This window comes from Elephas maximus, chromosome 8 (assembly GCF_024166365.1).
Source record: "Elephas maximus indicus isolate mEleMax1 chromosome 8, mEleMax1 primary haplotype, whole genome shotgun sequence".
Taxonomy (NCBI): domain Eukaryota; kingdom Metazoa; phylum Chordata; class Mammalia; order Proboscidea; family Elephantidae; genus Elephas; species Elephas maximus.
In genome coordinates, this window is record NC_064826.1 from 98,586,892 (window position 1) to 98,606,346 (window position 19,455).

The window sequence follows — 19,455 nt, forward strand, 5'->3', positions numbered from 1 at the left end:
ATATATCTTTGTTCAAAAAAATTCCCCTTTTCATGGATGGGTTCTGTAACTCCTAAGTAAGGTAGTATGACTCTGTTTGCTTTCTTTTACCCAACACGTATCATTTCATCATGTTGATGGCTAGATCAATAAACGCTCCGCACACTAAGGACAAAGGTGTTAATATCATCGAGGCTTAATGAAAAGGAATCGTCAACTTGACACCTAGGTGTGAATGCTCTGATGGCAAGAATAACAACTCGTGAGTTACTATGGATTATAAAGGATTCATTTTTTCCTGCCATTTATATGAGAGCTCTGGACCATGTCATCTGAACCTGGGTAAATCTATAATTGCACATCTTGATGACAGTAAAGATCAGTGACCTGAATGCATCTAAAACTTATGCTGCATGCATAGAGTGGTTTGTGCTGCCCATGCCTGATTCTGCGCGCCTGGACCTTTCTGACATCCCTTCCAGCCCCTGGAGTTTATGACCCAGATGATGCCTCCATTGAAAATGACCTAAAAAAGAACCCATTGCTGGGCTCTGACCCACATTTTATTAACCCATAATTAGATTTATTTCACTCTGGCTTCATTTATTTCAGGCCTGTGGGTTTGCATTCTTTTTCATTGCTAAGTGCACTCCCTAAAGTAGTGAAATATTTATAATTTGACCAGTTCTATTAATTACATAACGATAAGGAGGAACAAAATAAGAGAGAAAGTCATGGTCAGGAGACAACAGAGTAACATGAATACATCATATTTTCACATAATGATTTTCTTGATGAGAGAGATGGTCTTCTTAGAACTAACATTTTTTAGTTATGCTCTAAGCCTACAGTGACCTAGCAATGGTCAAGAGCATCCTAGTTCGGGGCTTTTCAGACTTTTAATATGCACACGAGTCATGTGATTCAGTCTCAGGTGACTTAAGATTCTGCATTTATAACAGGCTCCCACGTCATGCTGATGAGTGAATAGCAAGAAAAATGCAAAGCTGTCGCTTTGATGATTAAGGTGTGCCTGACCCAAGCCATGGTCTTTTCGGCTGCCTCATGTGCATGGGAAAGCTGGACAGCAAAAAAAGGAAGATCAAAGGAGAGTTGACACACTTCAGTTGTGGTACTGGCAAAGAATATTGAATATATCATGGGCTGGCAGAAGAATGAACAAATCAGTCTTGGAGAAAGTACAGCCAGAATGCCCCTTAGAAGTGAGGATGGAGAGACTTCGTCTTGCTTACTCTGAACATGTCATCAGGAAAGAGCAATTGCTAGAAAAGGTCATCAGGTTTGGTAATGTGGAAGGTCAGCAAAATAGAGGGAAACCCTCCAGGAGATGGATTGACATGGTGGGTGTAACAATGGGCTCAAACATATGAATGATTGTGAGGATGGAGCAGGACCAGGCAATGTTTCGGGCTCCTATACGTAAGCTCAGTACGAGTCAGAGGTGACTTGACGGCAACTAATAACGACAGCATGTTATCCAACCAAAACACCAGCTCCGAACTCATCACAATTAATTTTATTCCACAGCATGTTTAAGGGAATGTTATTCTAGGGAAGATGCTTGGGATTAAAATAATTAAAAAAAAACTGGAAAGTATGCACATTTATGTATCTCTTCTTTTCATTAAATATATATCTGTTTGGCAAAAAATGTTAGACTCTTTTGTACAAAAACAAAGCAAAAAAAAAAAAAAATACAACCCCAAACCATTGCAGATTGTAAATACCTGTAATAATTACAATGATGTAAACGTGGATGTTTGACAGCTTGCCCATCCTGTGGACCTGTGTTGCGGCAGGACCCCCCAGGAGAAGGTCACACCAACCCCTTGATAGCAACAGCCCATCACAGAGGCATTTAGGTTTAGTATATTAGAGATGGAACATGATTACTGATTTCATCATTTGTGCTTTCAGCTAAGGGACTGTGAGGAGGCGCAGAAATGAAGAAGGCAAGTCTGGGCTGGGGCAGGGAGAGGAGACCCAAGACTAGGTAGCAAGGAGGGAAGGTTGGGTGTGGTCACAGTACAGTCTCGAGTGGGTATGGAATCTGTGGACTGTATGTTTGAGGACCGAATGCTGGAGAGGACTATGATGAAGACTATGATGAGACCAAAGAGGAACAGGACGAGGCAAAGGTGGGGAGGGTGGCAGTGGGCGATTTGAAAGCAGATCTCAGTTCAGATGAAACTGGCTGTGTGAACTGACTGGAGAGAGAAGGGGAAGGAGGAGGTGGTGTCTGGTCTTCTCAAGTAGCCAGGCCGTCTTCTTTGGGACAGGCCTGGAAGCACTCTCTAGGTCTGGTGGTCAAGCCTCAGGCAGTCTGTTGCTGCTGGCTTTCCTATTCCAGGGAGGGAGAACACAACTGCTTTCGGGGGATGAGGATGGAAGGGCCCTTTGGCTCTCTTATTGGTGGTGGGTTTTGCTCTTTTCCCACCCGTGGACCGCAGCCATGGGAAGTGACCTAAAGCAATGGAGTCTAGAAACAGAATCAGCAAAGGGAGCGACGCTCCAGGTAGGGGAAAAAATTGCTGGGGTTAGAGGTGAGGCCAAAGAAAGTGTTGACCCACAGCTTCCCTCTCCCCAAAGAGAATCCCAAGGCGTGGGCGTGTTTTCATTCCTCTCTCCCGTTAGCTAGCTAGATTTTCCAGTTTTGGAGGGGGCACTTCTGGCCCGGCCACTTCAGTTACAGTCATAGACGAAGTCATAGTTGCTGGGCTCCTTGGGGATTGGGGGTGGGGCGTCGGGGATCTGAATGTTTTCAAGGTCCAGGAGGCGGAGCTTGATTTCCATGCTGAGCAGGGTGTCCAAGTCATTCCGGGTCAGGTCGCTCATCATGTCTTTCCCCAGCAGTGCATTTAGCCCATCTGTCCAGATACAGTACTGGTGGGAGAGGAGATAGCAATGACAATTACTGACAGCAGTGGTAAAAGTAGCGAACACAGCTAACACTAATTGAATATGCAGCATGGGCTAGCCTTTGTGTGATGTGCTTTGTGTACATCATCATTTAGTCTTCACAATAATTCTATAAAGTTGACAGTTTTGACACATCTGTTTCACAGATAGGGAAACTGAGGCATAGAGAAGCTAAATAGCTTGGTAGTATATGGAGTGGGTGGGATTTAAACCCAGGTGATCTGACTCCATTGTCTGTGCTCCTCTCTGCAGGGAATGCCTCCCTAAGTGCCAGCAGGAGGACCTGAGTTCTCCATGACTGTGCAATGTCATCCATCAAGTTCTTCTGGGCTCTCACCCTTCAGATGTTTCTAACATCCCACCAGCGAGTCTACGACTTTAAGGTACTGGTGGAATGCATCCCAACGTTCCTGTACTCAACATCAAGTTAAGCTTCCTCTTTTCTGATTTCAGTCATGGCTCCAGGTAGGGAGTTAATCTCTGCTCTCCTATCTGATTCTCAGCATGCATGATGACAGCCCCATCCTTGTAGCTCCACCATTGAAATTCTCAGCAAAAAGGGCTGAGAAATAGCCTTTTGATGTCCAATATCTGGCAGTCAAGATGGCTACACTTATTGGACGAAGCTATTAGGAGGTGGGTTGGTTGCTTTTCTTGGGACCTCTTCCTCTTGGGTTTCCTGCTCCCAGGGTTTCTCTCTACAAGGTCTCTGGGGCCTGGACCCCAGCGATATCACCTGTTTTGGAAGGCCCTGAGTACCCAACTCAGAGTTTGTCTCTCCAGGAGATTATGAATTCCTTGAGGGAGGAACTGTGCCTTTTTTTCTGAGGATCGTCCTTGCTCTTGTCAGCTTCCCTTCAGAAGCTGGAGTCCTGCCTTGATCTGGTAACAGAGCCATGATACCTGGTAAAAGAGCTACCCTCTGCTGGCAGCATCTCAGAAAACTGCATGCTTTCTGGATGCTGTGCTCTGCTCACTTGTTGGGATGCCCCTAACCCTATAGAGGACCTTTATGATAGCAACTCTGTTCTTTCTGTCAGGATGGTCTTCCTTTTAGGAGTTCCTGGGTTGTACAAATGGTTATTGTGGTGGCTGATAACAGAAATGTTGGAGGTTTGAGTCTACTCAGAGGCACCTCAGAAGAAAGGCCTGGTGATCTACTTCTGAAAAATCAGCCATTGAAAATCCTATGGAACACAGTTCTACTCTGAAATACATGGGGTTGCCAGGAGCTGGAATTGACTCAATGGCAACTGAATTTTTGGAGTGGTCTTCCTTCTAGCATGCTCTCTAGATTGCCCCCCTCTCCTATCCTCAGCAGGTCAAGATGCAATTCCAGACCCTGCTTAGCCTGTCCTTTGCACCGTGATTACCTGGGCCATGTTCCAGAACACAATAGCAGGTCTCAATAAAAAGGAACGAAAAAGTTGCAAGCACTATATAAACCTTAAGTCATAGCAATGTGATGGAACTCTTCCATGATGCACATTAGAAACACTACTTTTTAAGCTGACAGCGTGAAAAATGGGTGATATTAGGAGACCCCTGCCTGGGTAGTAGGAGCCCTGGTAGTGCAGTGGTTAAGTCCTTGGCTGCTAACCAAAAAGTTCAGCAGTTTGAACCCACCAGCTCCTCTGCAAGAGAAAGATGTGGCGGTCTTCTTCTGTAAAATTTACAGCCTTGGGCACCCTATGGGACTGTTCTACTCTGTCGTATAGGGTTGCTGTGAGTCACAGTTGACTTGATGGCAATGGTTTTTTTGAGGGGAGGGGGATGCCTTGGTAGTGCGGCATTGAACTGTAAGGCTTAGGATCTACCTTGGCTATGTGGTTTCAGCCAAATGTTTTAAACCATCTAAACACCAAAGTAGTGTTAAGGGAAGATTAGTGTTATTATAAATACCTTAGCCAGCTTCTGAAGACATCTAAACATCCATCTCCTACCCTAAGTCCTACCCTAGAGATTCTGATGTTGAAGGCTGTGGGTGAGGAAATTTATTTAGAAAGTTCCTCATCTAATTCTGATGCACATCCAGGTATGGGAGCCATGAACTCTGCCATTTAAGGCCCCTTCCAGCTCTGACATTGTTTCATCGTAAATCCCTCAGTATTAGCGATTACTGCTCTTTGCACGCGGCCCTTCTAGCCTTGGCGAGCTTCCAGGACAGACTAACCCACAGAAACATTTCTATGGTGCTTTTCTTTTAAGAAGCAGCAGGCACAGGAAACTGTTAAAAAGTACATTGACCAGTAAATAAAAACCCTGTAGTGCTGAATCAGAATTGAAAGTACTAGTATAAATTCATGATGTATTTTAGCTTTAAAAAAATCGTAACTTCTACTTTTATCCACCAAAAGACCTAAAAACAATGACCAACCAAGTAGTAATAAGCATATTTAGTGCCCAGATGTGGCCACTAAATACCATTTCCTACTAAAATCAGCCAATGAAAACCCTACGGTTCACAAGAAAACACTGTACGATCGGCAACTGATCCTGAGGCTGGTGCCCGACTGGTAGCATTTCATCCGCTATGCATGGGGTCACCATGAGTAGGGGGCTGACTCAACCTCAGCTAACAAAAACTAAAGTAACCAAGCCTCCACAGATCAAAGGCAGCAAATGCGTATGATGAGCTTGGAACATCTTGTCATAGCAGAAGGCCAGAAAAGCTACTAAAGACACTGAGATCATGGCAATAGGACTCAGAAGCCAACCTGTTCCCACTTGTGCCAGATAGGATAACTGAGACAATAACAACGATAACAGCAACAGACCGAAACGCCAAAAAAACAAACAAACAAAAAACAAACCCACTGCCGTTGAGTGGATTCCAACTCATAGCGACCCTATAGGACAGAGTAGAACCGCCTGATAGAGTTTCCAAGGAGCGCCTGGTGGATTTGAACTGCTGACCTCTTGGTTAGCAGCCATAGCACTTAACCACTATGCCACCGGGGTTTCTGATTGAAACACAGATATGTTTAAATCCATGACTTTATAATGTGACTCACACACCAAAAAAGCCTTATTGGTTTCCTTTGGAAGATGATCATTATTTTAAAAACTGTGCTGGTGGCACAGTGGTGAAGAGCTCAGCTGCTAACTGAAAGGTCAGCAGTTCAAATTCACCAGCCCCTCCTCAGCACAGTTCTACTCTGTCTTATAGGGTTGCTATGACTTGACAACAATGGGTTTGGGCTTTTTTTTTAATCCTACATAAACTGCTTAACTTTAAGGTAATCAAATAGTTGATGAGGCAAGTTTGTCTTTATGTAAGTATCCTGCTAATAAATGGAGAAGGAATGATAGCATTAGGGTATCATCATTTAGCATCCTCTAACAGCCCCTCCTTGGAAACCCTATGGGGAGTTCTATTCTGTCCTATAGGGTGCTATGAGTCAGAATCGACTTGACTGCAACGGCTTTTTATTTTTTTTGGTTTAATGTACCAAAGGAGCCAAAGGACCTAGGTAATAATCATCTATGGCTGCTGACATTCTAAAAAGAGAGACAAGCAGACACCATGGAAGTACTAAATACTTGCTAAAAAGATGCAAATATCGCTAAAAAAAAAAAAAAAAAAAATTTGATCCTGAATCTGATCAAGCTTCTCACTACCAAATTATAGGAAATACAGGGGGCCAGGGAACATGATATTACAGGGTGTGGAGGCAGGATAATGACCCCCCTCCCCCGCCCCACCAAAAGATGTCCATGTCCTAATCCCTGGAACCTGTGAATAGGCCAGGTTACATGGCTAAGGGGAATTAAGGCTGCAGGTGGAAGGAAGGTTGTTTATCAGCTGACCTTAAACTAGAGAGATTAGCCTGGATTGTCCAGGTGGGCCCAGTGTAATCACAGGGTCCTTAAAAGTGGAAGAAGAGGAGTCAGAGTTAGAGAACTGAGAGGCAGAAAGAAACCTGACTACAGAGGAGGAGGGCAGAGTGATATGGTGTGGGAGGACTTAGCCTAACACAGGAGCGGATTAACAAGTAAGCAAGGAATGTATGGGTTTACATGTGTTTACTTACTAATCTGTACTGTACAATTTCACCTGGTTTTCACCAATTGATGTGCACCACAGATGAGTAAGTAAACACAAGTAAGCCTGTGCATACCTTGCTTATTGGATAACCCGTCCCTGGCTAACATTGCTGGCCTTGGAGATGGAAGGAGGCCATGAGCCAAGGAATGTGGCGGGCCTTTAGAAGTTGGAAAAGGCAAAGAAATTGATTCTTTCCTAGAGCCTCCAAAAAGGAACGCAGAACTGCCAATACCCCGATTTTAGCTCAGTGAGACCCGCTTCAGACTTCTCACCTCTTGAACTGTAAGATAATACTGTTATTTTAAACTGCTTAATCTGGGGTAATTCCTTATAGCAACAATGACAAACTAATACATAGAGTTATAATCACAAAATATAGACTATGGGCAATGTTACAGAACAAATGACCTGGTTTCTTTGGTAAATAAATTGCCAAGAGAGAAAATACACAAGAGAAAGAGAAAAGAGGAACATGTAGATTAAAAAAAAAAAAAAACCTTAAGAAACCTGCCAATCAATTGCAATGTATTGACCTTACTTGTATTTTGATTTGAACAAACTGTAAAATAAAAAATAAACAGGCACAACACACAAATGAGACAATGTAAGAAATCTGAAAATGAACTGTATACAGTAATATTAAGACATTAAGATCTTAGGTGTGGTAATGACATTGTAGTTATGTGTTTAAACCCCAGCTCATTACTTAATCACTGTGTGACCCTGGGCAAGTTCCTTAACCTCTCTGTGCCTCATTTCCCTCTTTTATAAATGAGTTTAATGTGAGTTTGTTTCTTTTAGGGTTATATATAAGTGGGGATCATATATATAAAGCATTTAATGGTGCTTGGCACAGAATCGGAGCCCTGGTGGTGAAGTGGTTAAGAGCAATGGCAAGCTGCCCTTGTTAACCAAAAGATCAGCAGTTTGAAGCCACCATCTGCTTCTTGGAAACCCTATGGGGCAGCTCTACTCAGTCCTATAGTGCGCTAGGAGTCAGAATCGACTTGACGGCAATGGGTTTGGTTTGGATTGTTGAGGTATTCAATTTTGGGAGGCTTCTCTCTCCTCATTTATAAATGAGGATATCTGTAATAAAACTTTCTCTTTTATGGAGTAATTTTGACAATAAAATGGCAATACAGCTCCTTGGAAACTCTATGGGGCAGTTCTGCTTTGTCCTATAGGCTCGCTATGAGTCGGAATTGACTCAATGGCACTGGGTTTGGTTTTTTTGGTTTAGATATGAAAGTGGTATGAAGAAATTAAATGTGTTTATAATTGTAAGGCATTTTTCTCCTCACTATATCTACTGGAAGTAGCAGATATGAATAAAAACTTGGCAATCTCAAAGCATTTCTCCTTATCTGGAATTAATGTACGCCAGGGGAAAGCAGCCTCGCATAGACTAAAATAGCATGCACGGCTCTACTGTTTTAAATAGTTTTCCATACAGCTCTATACATCTTCAACATGGTGACCTGTGTACAACCACAATTTTATTTAGAAACAGAAACAGTAGGTCACTGTATCTATTTTCAGAAAGATGAAGACAAAGTCTTATCCCTTCTGCAAACTAAATGTCAAGTTAAGACAGAATTATTCTTAAGCACCATTCTAAATGCAGGATTTGTGTTTTATCTTTCTTCTCTCTTTGGGAAGTACAATTTTATTCAAAAGCTTCAAACCAGTGAAAACCAGATACTGAATAACTTCTAAATGAGCTAAGTCTCCTAGGGGGAAATGGTGAACAGAAGTTAGATTCTATTAAAATGCCCCCTTCCTTTCTAAAACCTGTTTATGCAACCACATACAAGACAAAAATCTGAACGGCATCATCTAAAAATAAAACTTGCAAGCACGATATTGGGTTCTCGTTTACAAGAAAAAAAGTTCAATCAACCGTAACTGCTACTTTATCTTACAAATGTATTTTCCTAGATTTTATGCTAAATATTTTAAATATAGCTGACAGTGTGCCTCAAGAAGCAGAAACAAATTATACATATAACAAGATGTCAAAAATGAATAAAAGCATCTCAAAAATAAAATTCCAACAGGCAGCCCTGAACCTCTCAAAACAGCTTAAAGAAACTTGGTAGCAAACCTACATCATCAGATGTTTTAAAGAATAAAGAATAGTTTAATATTCAATGAAAACCAAAGCTGTAACGGGTATTGCTTCTTCAGGGTTAGCATTTATGCCCTTGTTGAGTTTGAGGCATTTGTTGTCTCCCCAACTCACCCTTTTTCTTCCCCATGAACTATCAGCCAAGCTAGTTGGACCTTGAACCTCTTACAATTGGCAGTTTGCCAAGAAGTTTCTATGCTATTTCAAATCAACAAGATGTACCTTTCTTTGTTCACGATTTTCTCAGGCAGCCTTTTTTTTTTTTTTTAATTTTTATTGTGCTTTACATGAAAGTTTACAAATCAAGTCAGTCTCTCATACAAAAATGTATATACACCTTGCTATATACTCCCAGTTCCTCTCTCCCCAATGAGACAGCACACTCCTTCCCTCCACCCTCTATTTTTGTGTCCGTTCAGCCAGTTTCTGACCCCCTCTGCCTTTTTATCTCCCCTCCAGACAGGAGCTGCCCACAGTCTCATGTGTCTACTTGATCCAAGGAAGCTCACTCTTCGCCAGTCCCATTTTCTATCCCATAAAATAGTCCAGTCTCCAACCCATTGTCCAGTCTAATCCCTGTCTGAAGAGTTGGCTTTGGGAATGGTTCCTGTCTTGGGCTAACAGAAGGTCTGAGGGCCATGACCTCCAGGGTCCTTCTAGTCTCAGTCAGACTATTAAGTCTTGTCTTTTTATGAGAATTTGAGGTCTGCATCCCACTGCTCTCCTGCGTCCTCAGGGGTTCTCTGCTGTGTTCCCTGTCAGGGCAGTTATCGGTTGTAGCAGGGTACCATCTAGTTCTTCCTGTCTCAGGCTGATGTAGTCTCTGGTTTATGTGGCTCTTTCTGTCTCTTGGACTCATAATTACCTTATGTCTTTTGTGTTCTTGGCAGTCTTTTTTTTAAATGAAAATTTTTTTCTTTCTGCTTATTTTTCTAGAGAAAATGTAACTTTCTTTCATCAATTAACCCCACTGAGACCCTTACCTCATGCTTGTCAGGAGCGATGAAGTTCAGCTGGCAGTTTGAGTCATACAAGATGGAGAAAGCAAGTTCAAGCACCTCCTACAAGAGATTAGGGAAAATAGCACATTTAGGGAAAATCAGCACATTTGTTTTGCAGGTACAAATGGCTGGAGACTGAACATGGAGCAGGACCACTCTATGTACAGAGAAGAGGAGCAGCAATGAGGCTGAATGGAGGGAGGGCCATGCCTTTTAAGGGTTACAACACGATTGCTTCTCTCCATTCAAGGGAAGTACTCTGCATGAACCATCTCTTTTAATTCTCATGACAGCCTGTGTAGCACGTATTATCATTCCCCTTTTATGGAAAAAGGGTGAGCAAGGTTGCATGAGCTCTCCAAGGCCTCATAGCTCCAAAGCTGTGCCACTCTCCTCTCTTCAGCATCTGCCTTCCAGGGAGACCATGAAAAAACAGTAAAGCCCTTCCCAGTCAGAGGTTGTAGGTGGCTTAGTGGTAGAATTCTCACCTTCCATGTGGGAGGCCTATGTCAGTGGAGGCTTGCCTGTTGCTATGATGCTGAACAGGATTCAGTGGAGAATCTAAGATGGACTAAGGAGAGAGGCCTGGTGATCTACTTCTGAAAATCAGCCAGCTGAAATTCCATGGATCAAAATGACCCGATCCAGCATTCTGTTCCACTGTAAATGAGGTTGCCCTGAGTTGGAGTTGGGGGCTGACTCAACAGCAAAACAGACAGATAAAACAGATAACCCCAGGGATGTAAACTTTCTAAAACATAGAAGCTACATGGACGGTAATGAGGCTTCTGGGTGAACCCATTATCTTTAGGTAGATTGCCAGGTCCTTCTTCCTAGTCCCACTTAGTCCAGACGCTCCACTGCATCCTGTTCAGCATCATAGCAACACGCAAGCCTCCGTTATAGACAGGTAGTAGCTGTGCATGAGGTTCGTTTGTCTTGGGTCTTTGACCAGCTATAGAGCAAAGGCTGCACAAAACCTAGATTTTATCCTATAGAAGCCGCAGGGTACAATAAAGAAGCATAGACTTGACCTCCGAATTCCTGGATTCATTCACTGACAGCAGACTATGTACCAGGCCCAAAGGACTAAGTGACATTTCTAGTTCATTGTAGCAGGGTGACCTTAGCCAAGACACTCAGCATCATCTCTAATCTGTACATTAAAATACACCTCTCCTTCTGTATGTGCTGTGTCACTACTGGGTACAATGATCATTCTACTCATCTGAGCAGTCAGCAGAGAACAACCTTCGGACAATGAGAGCCATTGGTACAGCTCAACACCCTTAAAAAAAAGGCCAATCCAGTTGATTCTGATTCATGGTGACGCCATGTGTTACACAGTAGAACTATGCTCCATAGGGTTTTTAAGGCTATGGCCTTTTGGAAGCAAATTGCCAGGCTTTTGTTCTGAGGCACCTCTGGGTGAGTCTGAACCACCAATCTTTGGGTTAGTAGCTGAGTACTTAACAGTTTGTGCCACCCAGGGACTCCTCTCATCACCCATTTGGTTCCAAAATTTGGAAGAGAAGGTCCAAGTGTATTTGCCTCAGTGTGCTACATCATTGTAACATACATATTCTAGCCTATCTTCCTTCTCTATGCCTTAATTAGGTACCACTGATGTCCAGTCCTCTCCTCCTGCTGTGATCAGGGGAGGAGTGCTCAGTAACCGCCCACGAAGCATTCTGTCAGGGAGGCAGATCTCCCCACAACATTCTCTTCCTTAGTATCTGTCAGAGGTATTGGCTTTGGCCAGTGATTCACAGCAAGAATGCCCCAGAAAGAGGACAGGAGGCAAAAAGACGATGTCAATGCTGCCAGATTTCAGAATTTCAGATAGGTTAAAGAATTCTTCCAAAGTGAACTCGGGAGGCCCAGCGTTAGCTGGATGTCTCACCCGACATTGTCAACCATCAAGCTATTTCTGGCTCTCATGGGGTTCCTCTCTCTGGCTCGCCTCCAGCTGTCCTCTCATTAAGAGGGAGCAGCTCTTGTTCTGAGGCTCCATCTACCACCATCTCACACTCCTGGTCTCCCTGCCCTGCCAGAAGTAGAAACAAGGCAGGCAAGAATGCTGAGTCATGGAGCCGGAGTTCTGCTGCAAAAATACCCCTCATCGTTTTCCATTCTTTTTCTTCCTCGAGCCTTCATTCAGGCCTTGCCCAGTGAAGATGGCTAATGTAAAAACAGGGAGCACACCAACAACACACACACACACACACACCCACCCACCCCCACACACACACACACACACACACACCCACCCACGACTTTTCCATTAAGTTTGGCATCTGTGTCTATAGTCATCTATCTTGAGTCTTCTAATTTATAATCGAAATAGTCATGGCCCTGCTAAAATCCATTGCTGTAGAGTTGATCCTGGCTCAGGGTGACCCCATGTATTTCAGAGCAGAACTGTACTCCATAGGGTTTTCTGTGGTTGTAATCTTATAGATTGCTAGGCCTTTCTTCTGCAGTACCACTGGGTGGATTTGAACCACCAAGCTTCCAGTTAGTAGCCAAGCACAAACCATTTGCACTACCTAGGGATCATCATGGGCCTGCCAGTGGCACCATAAACTGGTATCACCCCTTTGAAAAATTAGTAAGGCAATACATATCAAGAACCAGGGATCCCATTCCTGGACATTACTGCTAAAAAACTATTTCAAAGAATGCTAAAGCTATATGTTATTATCCATAAGAACACAATTTATAAGAAACTAGCTAAATGTCCTCCTTCCTTTGGGTAAAGCATTAAAGAAATCACAAATTAGCAACCCAGAGAATCACATTCAGCCAGCCATTCAGTATGATAATTACGAAGATATGATCTTCAGTGAAAAAAAGCTGTGTGTAAAACCACTATATACCTACTAACCACAATGATGAATAATGGAGGCGAATATGGGAAATGGAATTCATTATGTTATGGTGCTAGGATAATAAATGACTATTTTCTTCTTTCCAAAAACTGTAAACATTTTTTTCAATAAAAAGTTATGCTCTAATGATATAAATTCATAAAACTTGCTCTTAGATTAGCAAGGTTGATATACATAATGATTTCTTTACTAATTTCAGTATCTCTCCTTAGGAAAATTGTCTTTAGGCTTGGGAAGACTGTTTTAGGAGGCAAGGAGAAAAAGGAGAGGACTGGCTTGTCTTTTCAATAACCAGTCAGTATATTACAGCAAATGGATAACGAGCTCGGCTACTGACTGAAAGCTTGGAGTTTTGAGTTTACCCAGAGGTGCCAATAAAGAAAGGCTTGGCGATCTGCTTCTGAAAAATCAGCTATTGAAAAGCCTATGTACAGTTCTACTTGGCCACACATGGAAATACCAAAAAGGAAAAGGTGAAATTCATGAAGGACTTCCCGAGCTGACTACAATTGCTGCTTTGTTTAGGAAAATCACATGGCTAATTATCCTCTTCCTAATGAGAGCCGGTATGAACACCACCAGAGCCCAGGCGCATCCTCTTGACTAGGTGGTGATGTCACTTGAGACCAGAGCATCAACGTGGTTATCATGGTAACATTTTCTCTCCTGCAGGGCAGCGGGAGAAGGGAGGAAGGTGAAGTGCGGGGCGTGAAACTTGGCTTTGCCCTTCTATGGCATACACCACTCACGACTTGAGTGGTCGGAATTGTCACGACCTAGATTTCTGATAAACACAGGCAGGAAATGGGAAATTCGTGAGAATGTCGATCCACACTTTAATTTCAACAAGACTGGGTGGGAGGGGGTGGGAGGAATTAGTTCTCTGCACCGTACGCCTGCGTTAAAAGGCGCTAGCACTTATAATGAGATTTACGGATGTCTCTGCCTTGCTGTCGTTGAGTCCTGTGTGAAGGTCAGCTCTTCAGCACTTCGGGCAGGGAGGCTGTGGAGCCAGGGGTTATGGCACCACTCAGGCTAACACTCCAGAAGCTGCCACCTGTCCACACTGTCCGTGAGGAAGAGAGGTGCCAGGTGATGGCAGAGTAAGCTTCATGGATCTGGGGCAGTGTCCTCTGCAGGGGCTTCTTGTCACACAAAACAGTCACTCAGACTCCCAAGGCTCCAGAGCTTTGCTAATTACTACTGATGGCCTTTTGTTCCCTCTGGATTTAATTCAGTGAAAAATCATATCCAGAAGCAGCTTGCCTCATGCTCTGTTCCATTGACTCACACCTGCCACCTCACTGTGTGGAGGAAGGCAGGGGTAGACTGCCCTCTGGCCTCTGGCCTTCATACTCAACTCTTTGGATCTGGGACCAGTGAGCAGACAGGCTGGGTCAGGGGGTGCTCAGAGAAATTCTGGATGTGAATGTCGCCTTCATTTGGGGACTGCCATCTTCTGTGAGCCTACTGATGAATTAACTGAACACAAGAGTCAAGTTTGATACAACATACTTTCGGTATACAGTATTGACTGCCATTCCTTATATTGTTTTGATATAACCTGCCTCATTTGGCCATTTTGCCTAGAATTTCTCACCTGACATTGTCAACCATCAAGCTATTTCTCACTCTCATGGGGTTCCTCTCTCTGGCTCCGCAATCTATCCAGGTTATCTGGTGGGCAAAACATTTTGACTAAAGGCAACAGAACATAATTTGGCATGTGTGTGTGCTAAGAGGAGCCCTGGTGGCACAGCGGTTAAGTGCTCAGCTGCTAGCTGGAAGGATGGTGCTTCTAACCCACCAGCTGCTCTGCCGGAGAAAGATGTGGCAGGCTGCTTCCATAAAGTTTACAGCCTTGGAAACCCTATACAGCACTTCTAGTCTGTCCTACAGGGTCACTATAAGTCAGAATTGACACGGCAGCAACAGGTTTTGTTTGGTTTTGCCTTCTTCAGTCGGCCATAACTTTCTGGCCCCAATCTATTTTAACGGCATTATTGGCCTATAATTTTCCACCCCATTTTCTTTTCTCTGTCCCCAACAATGCTATACTTTGCATTCAGCGTTTCCCAATCAGAGCAGGCTCCTTCATATGTCGAAGTCCCTGGTGCCTTTTCACATGCTATCCCTCTCTCCTCCTGGAATGTCTTCCCCCTGCTTCTGCCTGGTCTACTCTTTTTCGAAGCCCAGGTCAACTCTTTTTCAACTCTCCCAGACTCTCCTCCTCCATGTTCAAACTTACTGGGACATAGACAACACCGAATGTTAGTTATCTGTTTATGCATAAGTCTTCCTTACCGGACACCCCAGGGCCAGGGGCCAGGTTGTACTTATCTTCAGATTCCTAAGCACTTGGCACAGGCCTGGTACAAGGAGACTGCTCAGTGCATTTACTGAATGAATGAATGATGAATGCAGTGAATCTGAAAAAAGGGCTTTTGGACTAAGACCAAGTTTTTCAAGCTGATATTAGGACACCAGCTTCTAGTATAGTCTGCTTCTTATTTTGGCCTTAAAAGTCACACTGGAAAAATGTCAGTTGGATTCTGGCACACAGTAAGATGGAAGCTTCTCTTAATACCAAATATCCTCCTAACTCAGTCAGTAGGATCCGGGCAGATCTTTCCTTTGGTGAGTACATGAGACAAGCACCATGAACGCCCACTTTATAAAACACAGCCACAAATCAAATTTATTTTATAAATTACAGAGCTTGAATTTAGAATCCTTAATCATTAAAAAAAAAATTCTTCCCATTGAATTTCCATCTACCCTTGACAATGCTTTTTAAGTCTCAGAAATTCATCATCCATCCGTCCGTCCGTCCGTCCGTCCATCCATCCATCCAATTTTCTATGAATGCCATGACAACAACAACAACAAAAAGTTGTGAAACATTAATCTACTCATTTTCTCAGTTTGTTGGTCTCCTTTACAGGAAGGGAAGAGGCCTCTCATACAGAAAGGTCAAATTCACCCACACATATCACACACGTTTCAATGAGGTCATGATCTCCACACCTGTTTTGACACTGGTAATTTGTGTCTTCTTTTTCTTGGTTAGCCTGGCTAGAAGTTTATTGATTTTATTGACCTTTTCAAAGAACCACCTGTTGATTTCATTAATTTTTCTTTTTTTTGTTGTTTTCAATTTTGTTGATTCTACTCTATTTTTAATTATTTTTTTTTTTCCTTTGCTGTCTGTAGGCTGAAACTACTCTGCTTTCTCTAGTTTCCTATAGTGGAAACTTGACTTACTGATTTTAGATCTTTTTTTGTTTTCTTATACATTCAATGCTATAAATTTCCCTCTAAGCACTGCTTTCATTGCATCTTACACATTTTGATAAATCGTGTTTCCATTTTGGTTTGGTTCAAAATATTTTCCAATTTCTCTGAGACTTCTTTGAACCACGGTTTATTTAGAAGTGTGCTGTTTAATTTCTAAATATTGTGGAACTTTTCTGTTATTGATTTCTAGTTTAATTCCAATGTGGTCTAACAATATACTTTGTATAATTGCTATTCTTTTGCATTTATAAAGGAGAATTTAATGGCCCACAGTGTGGCCTATCTTGGTTAATGTTCCACATCAGCTTGAGAAAAATGCACATTCTACTGTTATTGGATGGATTATTCTATAGGTGTCAATTAGTTCAAATTGATTGATGGTACTGTTCAGGTCATCAAAGTCCTTACTGATTTTCTGCTTGCTTGATCTGTTGATTACTGGCAGAGGGGTGCTGAATTCTCCAACATAATAATGGATTTGTCTGTTTCTCTTTTCAGTTCTATCAGTTTTTGCTTCATGTATTTTGATCTCTTGTTAGGTACATGCTTGTTTAGGATTATTATGTCTTTCTAGAGAATTTACCCCTAAATATTCCTAAATATTTCCTTTGTTCTGAATTTTCTGCTTTCTCTGCAGTTAATACAGCTACTCCAGCTTTCTTTCGATTACTGTTATTATGGTATATCTTTCCCCATCCCTTTATTTTTAACCTATCTGAGTCTTTGTATTTAATGTGGGTTTCCTATAGACAATGTATAGTTGGCTGTTATTTACTTTTCCAAAGAGTCCCTGAGTGGTGCAAACGGTTAACACTCAACTACTAACTGAGAGGCTGGTAGTTTGAACCTACCCAGAGGTATCTCAGAAGAAACGCCTGGTGTTCTTCTTTCGAAAAGTCAGTCATTGAAAGCCTTATGGAGTGCAGTTCTACCCTACACACATAGGATCACCATGAGTTGGAATCAATTTGATGACAATGGATTTGGTTTGGTTTGAAATTTACTTATCCACTCTGACAATCTCTGGCCTTTAAATGGTGTATTTAGAGCATTCACATTCAAAGTAATTATTTATATAGCTGTGTTAATCTCTACCATGTTTGTAACTCTTTTCTATGTGCTGCATTTGTTCTTTGTTTCCCGCCCCCCCTTTCTGCCTCCTCCTCTTTTGAGCATTTTACACGATTCCATTTTATTTCCTCTCTTAGCATATCAATTATACCTCTTGAAAAAATTTTTTAGTGGTTGCCTTAGAGTTTACAATATACATTTAAAATTAATCTAAGTCTACTTCCGGCCAATACGGTGCCATAGACAGAAGCACCATGCCATCCCTCCACAGCAAAGACCTGAAAAACTAAGTAAAACAGAGACAAACATCATTCCTGGAACCTGAAGTGTCAAGTAAAGAGATGAGGAACTCAGCCAAGCACTGACTGGACTAAGAAACTGAGGGAGGACAGAGGGTGAGGAGAGATACATGCAGAGGGCCCCATCAGCTAATGCAGCCTGGATCCACCATCTTGGACTCCTGTTGGGGATTGGCAGACAGGGAGCACGGGAAAGCAGCGTCAGGGAGCTCCCAGCAGGAGACAGAGCACCCGGTAATGAGCGATACACACTTTCCTACCCCCTATTCTCTCCCCGCTGCTCTGCCTCCCAGCTTCCTGGCTGGCTGCAGTTGCTTAGCTGCCCAGGAAGTGCAGTGTCTGTGCCACTTGGATTTGACCCACCCACGTCAGAGATTGGCAGACAGGGAGTATGGGACAGCAGCTTCACGAAGTTCCCAGCAGGAGACAGAGCACCCGGTAATGAGCAATATACACTTTCCTAACCCTCCCCTTCTCCCTCCCTCTGTAGCCACCTCTGCTTCCCACCAGCCTCAGTCTCTTGGCCAGGAGGCAACTGCTTTGGCTTCAGAATGCTTGGATTCACCCTGCCCACACTGGCCAGGCCCCTGAGCTGGTGCTGGTTCTTTCTGACTCTTTTGGTTTCTTCTACGCCTCCTACCACCTCCCCCTCCTTTCTCCGGAATGCCTGGCTCCATGTGCCATCTTTGCTTCTTCTTGAAAGGCTGTGGAGCCATGCTTGACTGGGGAACCACTCCCCTGGCACACAACTGCATGCAGGGATCTGGTGGGATCCCTGGGGATTTTTTTTTCCCCCTTGTTTTGCTTTGTTTTGTTTCGTTTGTTTTTCTTTTTGCAGCTTGGGAGACCCTTCTAGCTGGGCTGCATTGCACGGCTTAGGAACCACTCTCCCAATCTGTGCAGCTGCCTAGTGACATCTATACCCGCTCTAGCCAGGCTATACTATGCAGCCTGGGAGCCACATCCCCGATCTTGGCAGCCCTACCGGTGGGACTTTGAGACTCCTGGGGGCTTTTATTTTCCAAATATCTATCTAGTTATTTTTCTTCTTTCTTTTTCCTTTTCTTCATTTCTCAGTTTCTCATCTCTCCCTGCAACTGCAAGCTCCCTTAGCATTCTTCTTTTTTTTTTCTTTCTTTGCTTGTTTGTTTTTGGCTCCTGTTTCTCTCTCCTCTTTCCCATACTCCTATTAGCTCCACACATTACAACCTCCCCCCTCTTTCCTGCTTACCTCCACTGTGCACTGAATATAACACCCCCGAGCAGCATAGGTACAGTCTACTGGAATCTGCCCAGCACTGATTCCTGGCCTAACCTGTCGGCCCTGGTACATGCCACAAACAACCCATCCCAGTGCCTCTCCTCCAGCTGGACCTGCCCTGCTGTACGATAGCTGAATGACTGACCCTGCCATTGGAGAAGGAGTTGAAAGGCACTGTGACTACAGATGAACAAACAACAAAGAACGTGCAGCTTGCCTGCTCAGACATAAACAAATAAAACAAAAAAGCAGGATGAAACAAACAAATCTACAGTCAAGAAACAAAGAAAATAACTACTGAATGTCCCAAAGACAGCAGACAATATCAAAACGTAAAAAAAAACAGGACAGGATGGTTCCAGCAGGCATCCAAAATAAAACACCAGATGACTTTCCAGTAGAAGAAAAGACATTAGAACTACCTGACAAGGAATTCAAATCTCTAATATTCAGAGCAATCCTAGAGCTGGAGCAAAAAGCAGACAAAAATGAGGAAAAAAGACAAACTTATGGAAAAGGCACAAAAACTCATGGAAA

The 19,455-nt window shown here is 43.1% G+C and overlaps 1 protein-coding gene across 8 annotated transcripts in view; it reads right to left on the reverse strand.

Moving 5' to 3' along the window:
* Positions 1 to 1,501: 1,501 nt before the first annotated feature.
* Positions 1,502 to 19,455, reverse strand: part of ELMO1 (engulfment and cell motility 1) — a 635,207-nt gene continuing 617,253 nt past the window's right edge. For all 8 annotated transcript variants that reach the window (XM_049894506.1, XM_049894502.1, XM_049894503.1 and 5 more), the window contains 2 exons: positions 10,082 to 10,159; positions 1,502 to 2,883 (listed from right to left, as the gene is read on the reverse strand). In XM_049894506.1, coding sequence (XP_049750463.1) covers positions 2,683 to 2,883; positions 10,082 to 10,159 — 279 coding nt within the window. In that variant the 3' untranslated portion in view covers positions 1,502 to 2,682. The remainder of the gene's footprint in view (positions 2,884 to 10,081; positions 10,160 to 19,455) is intronic.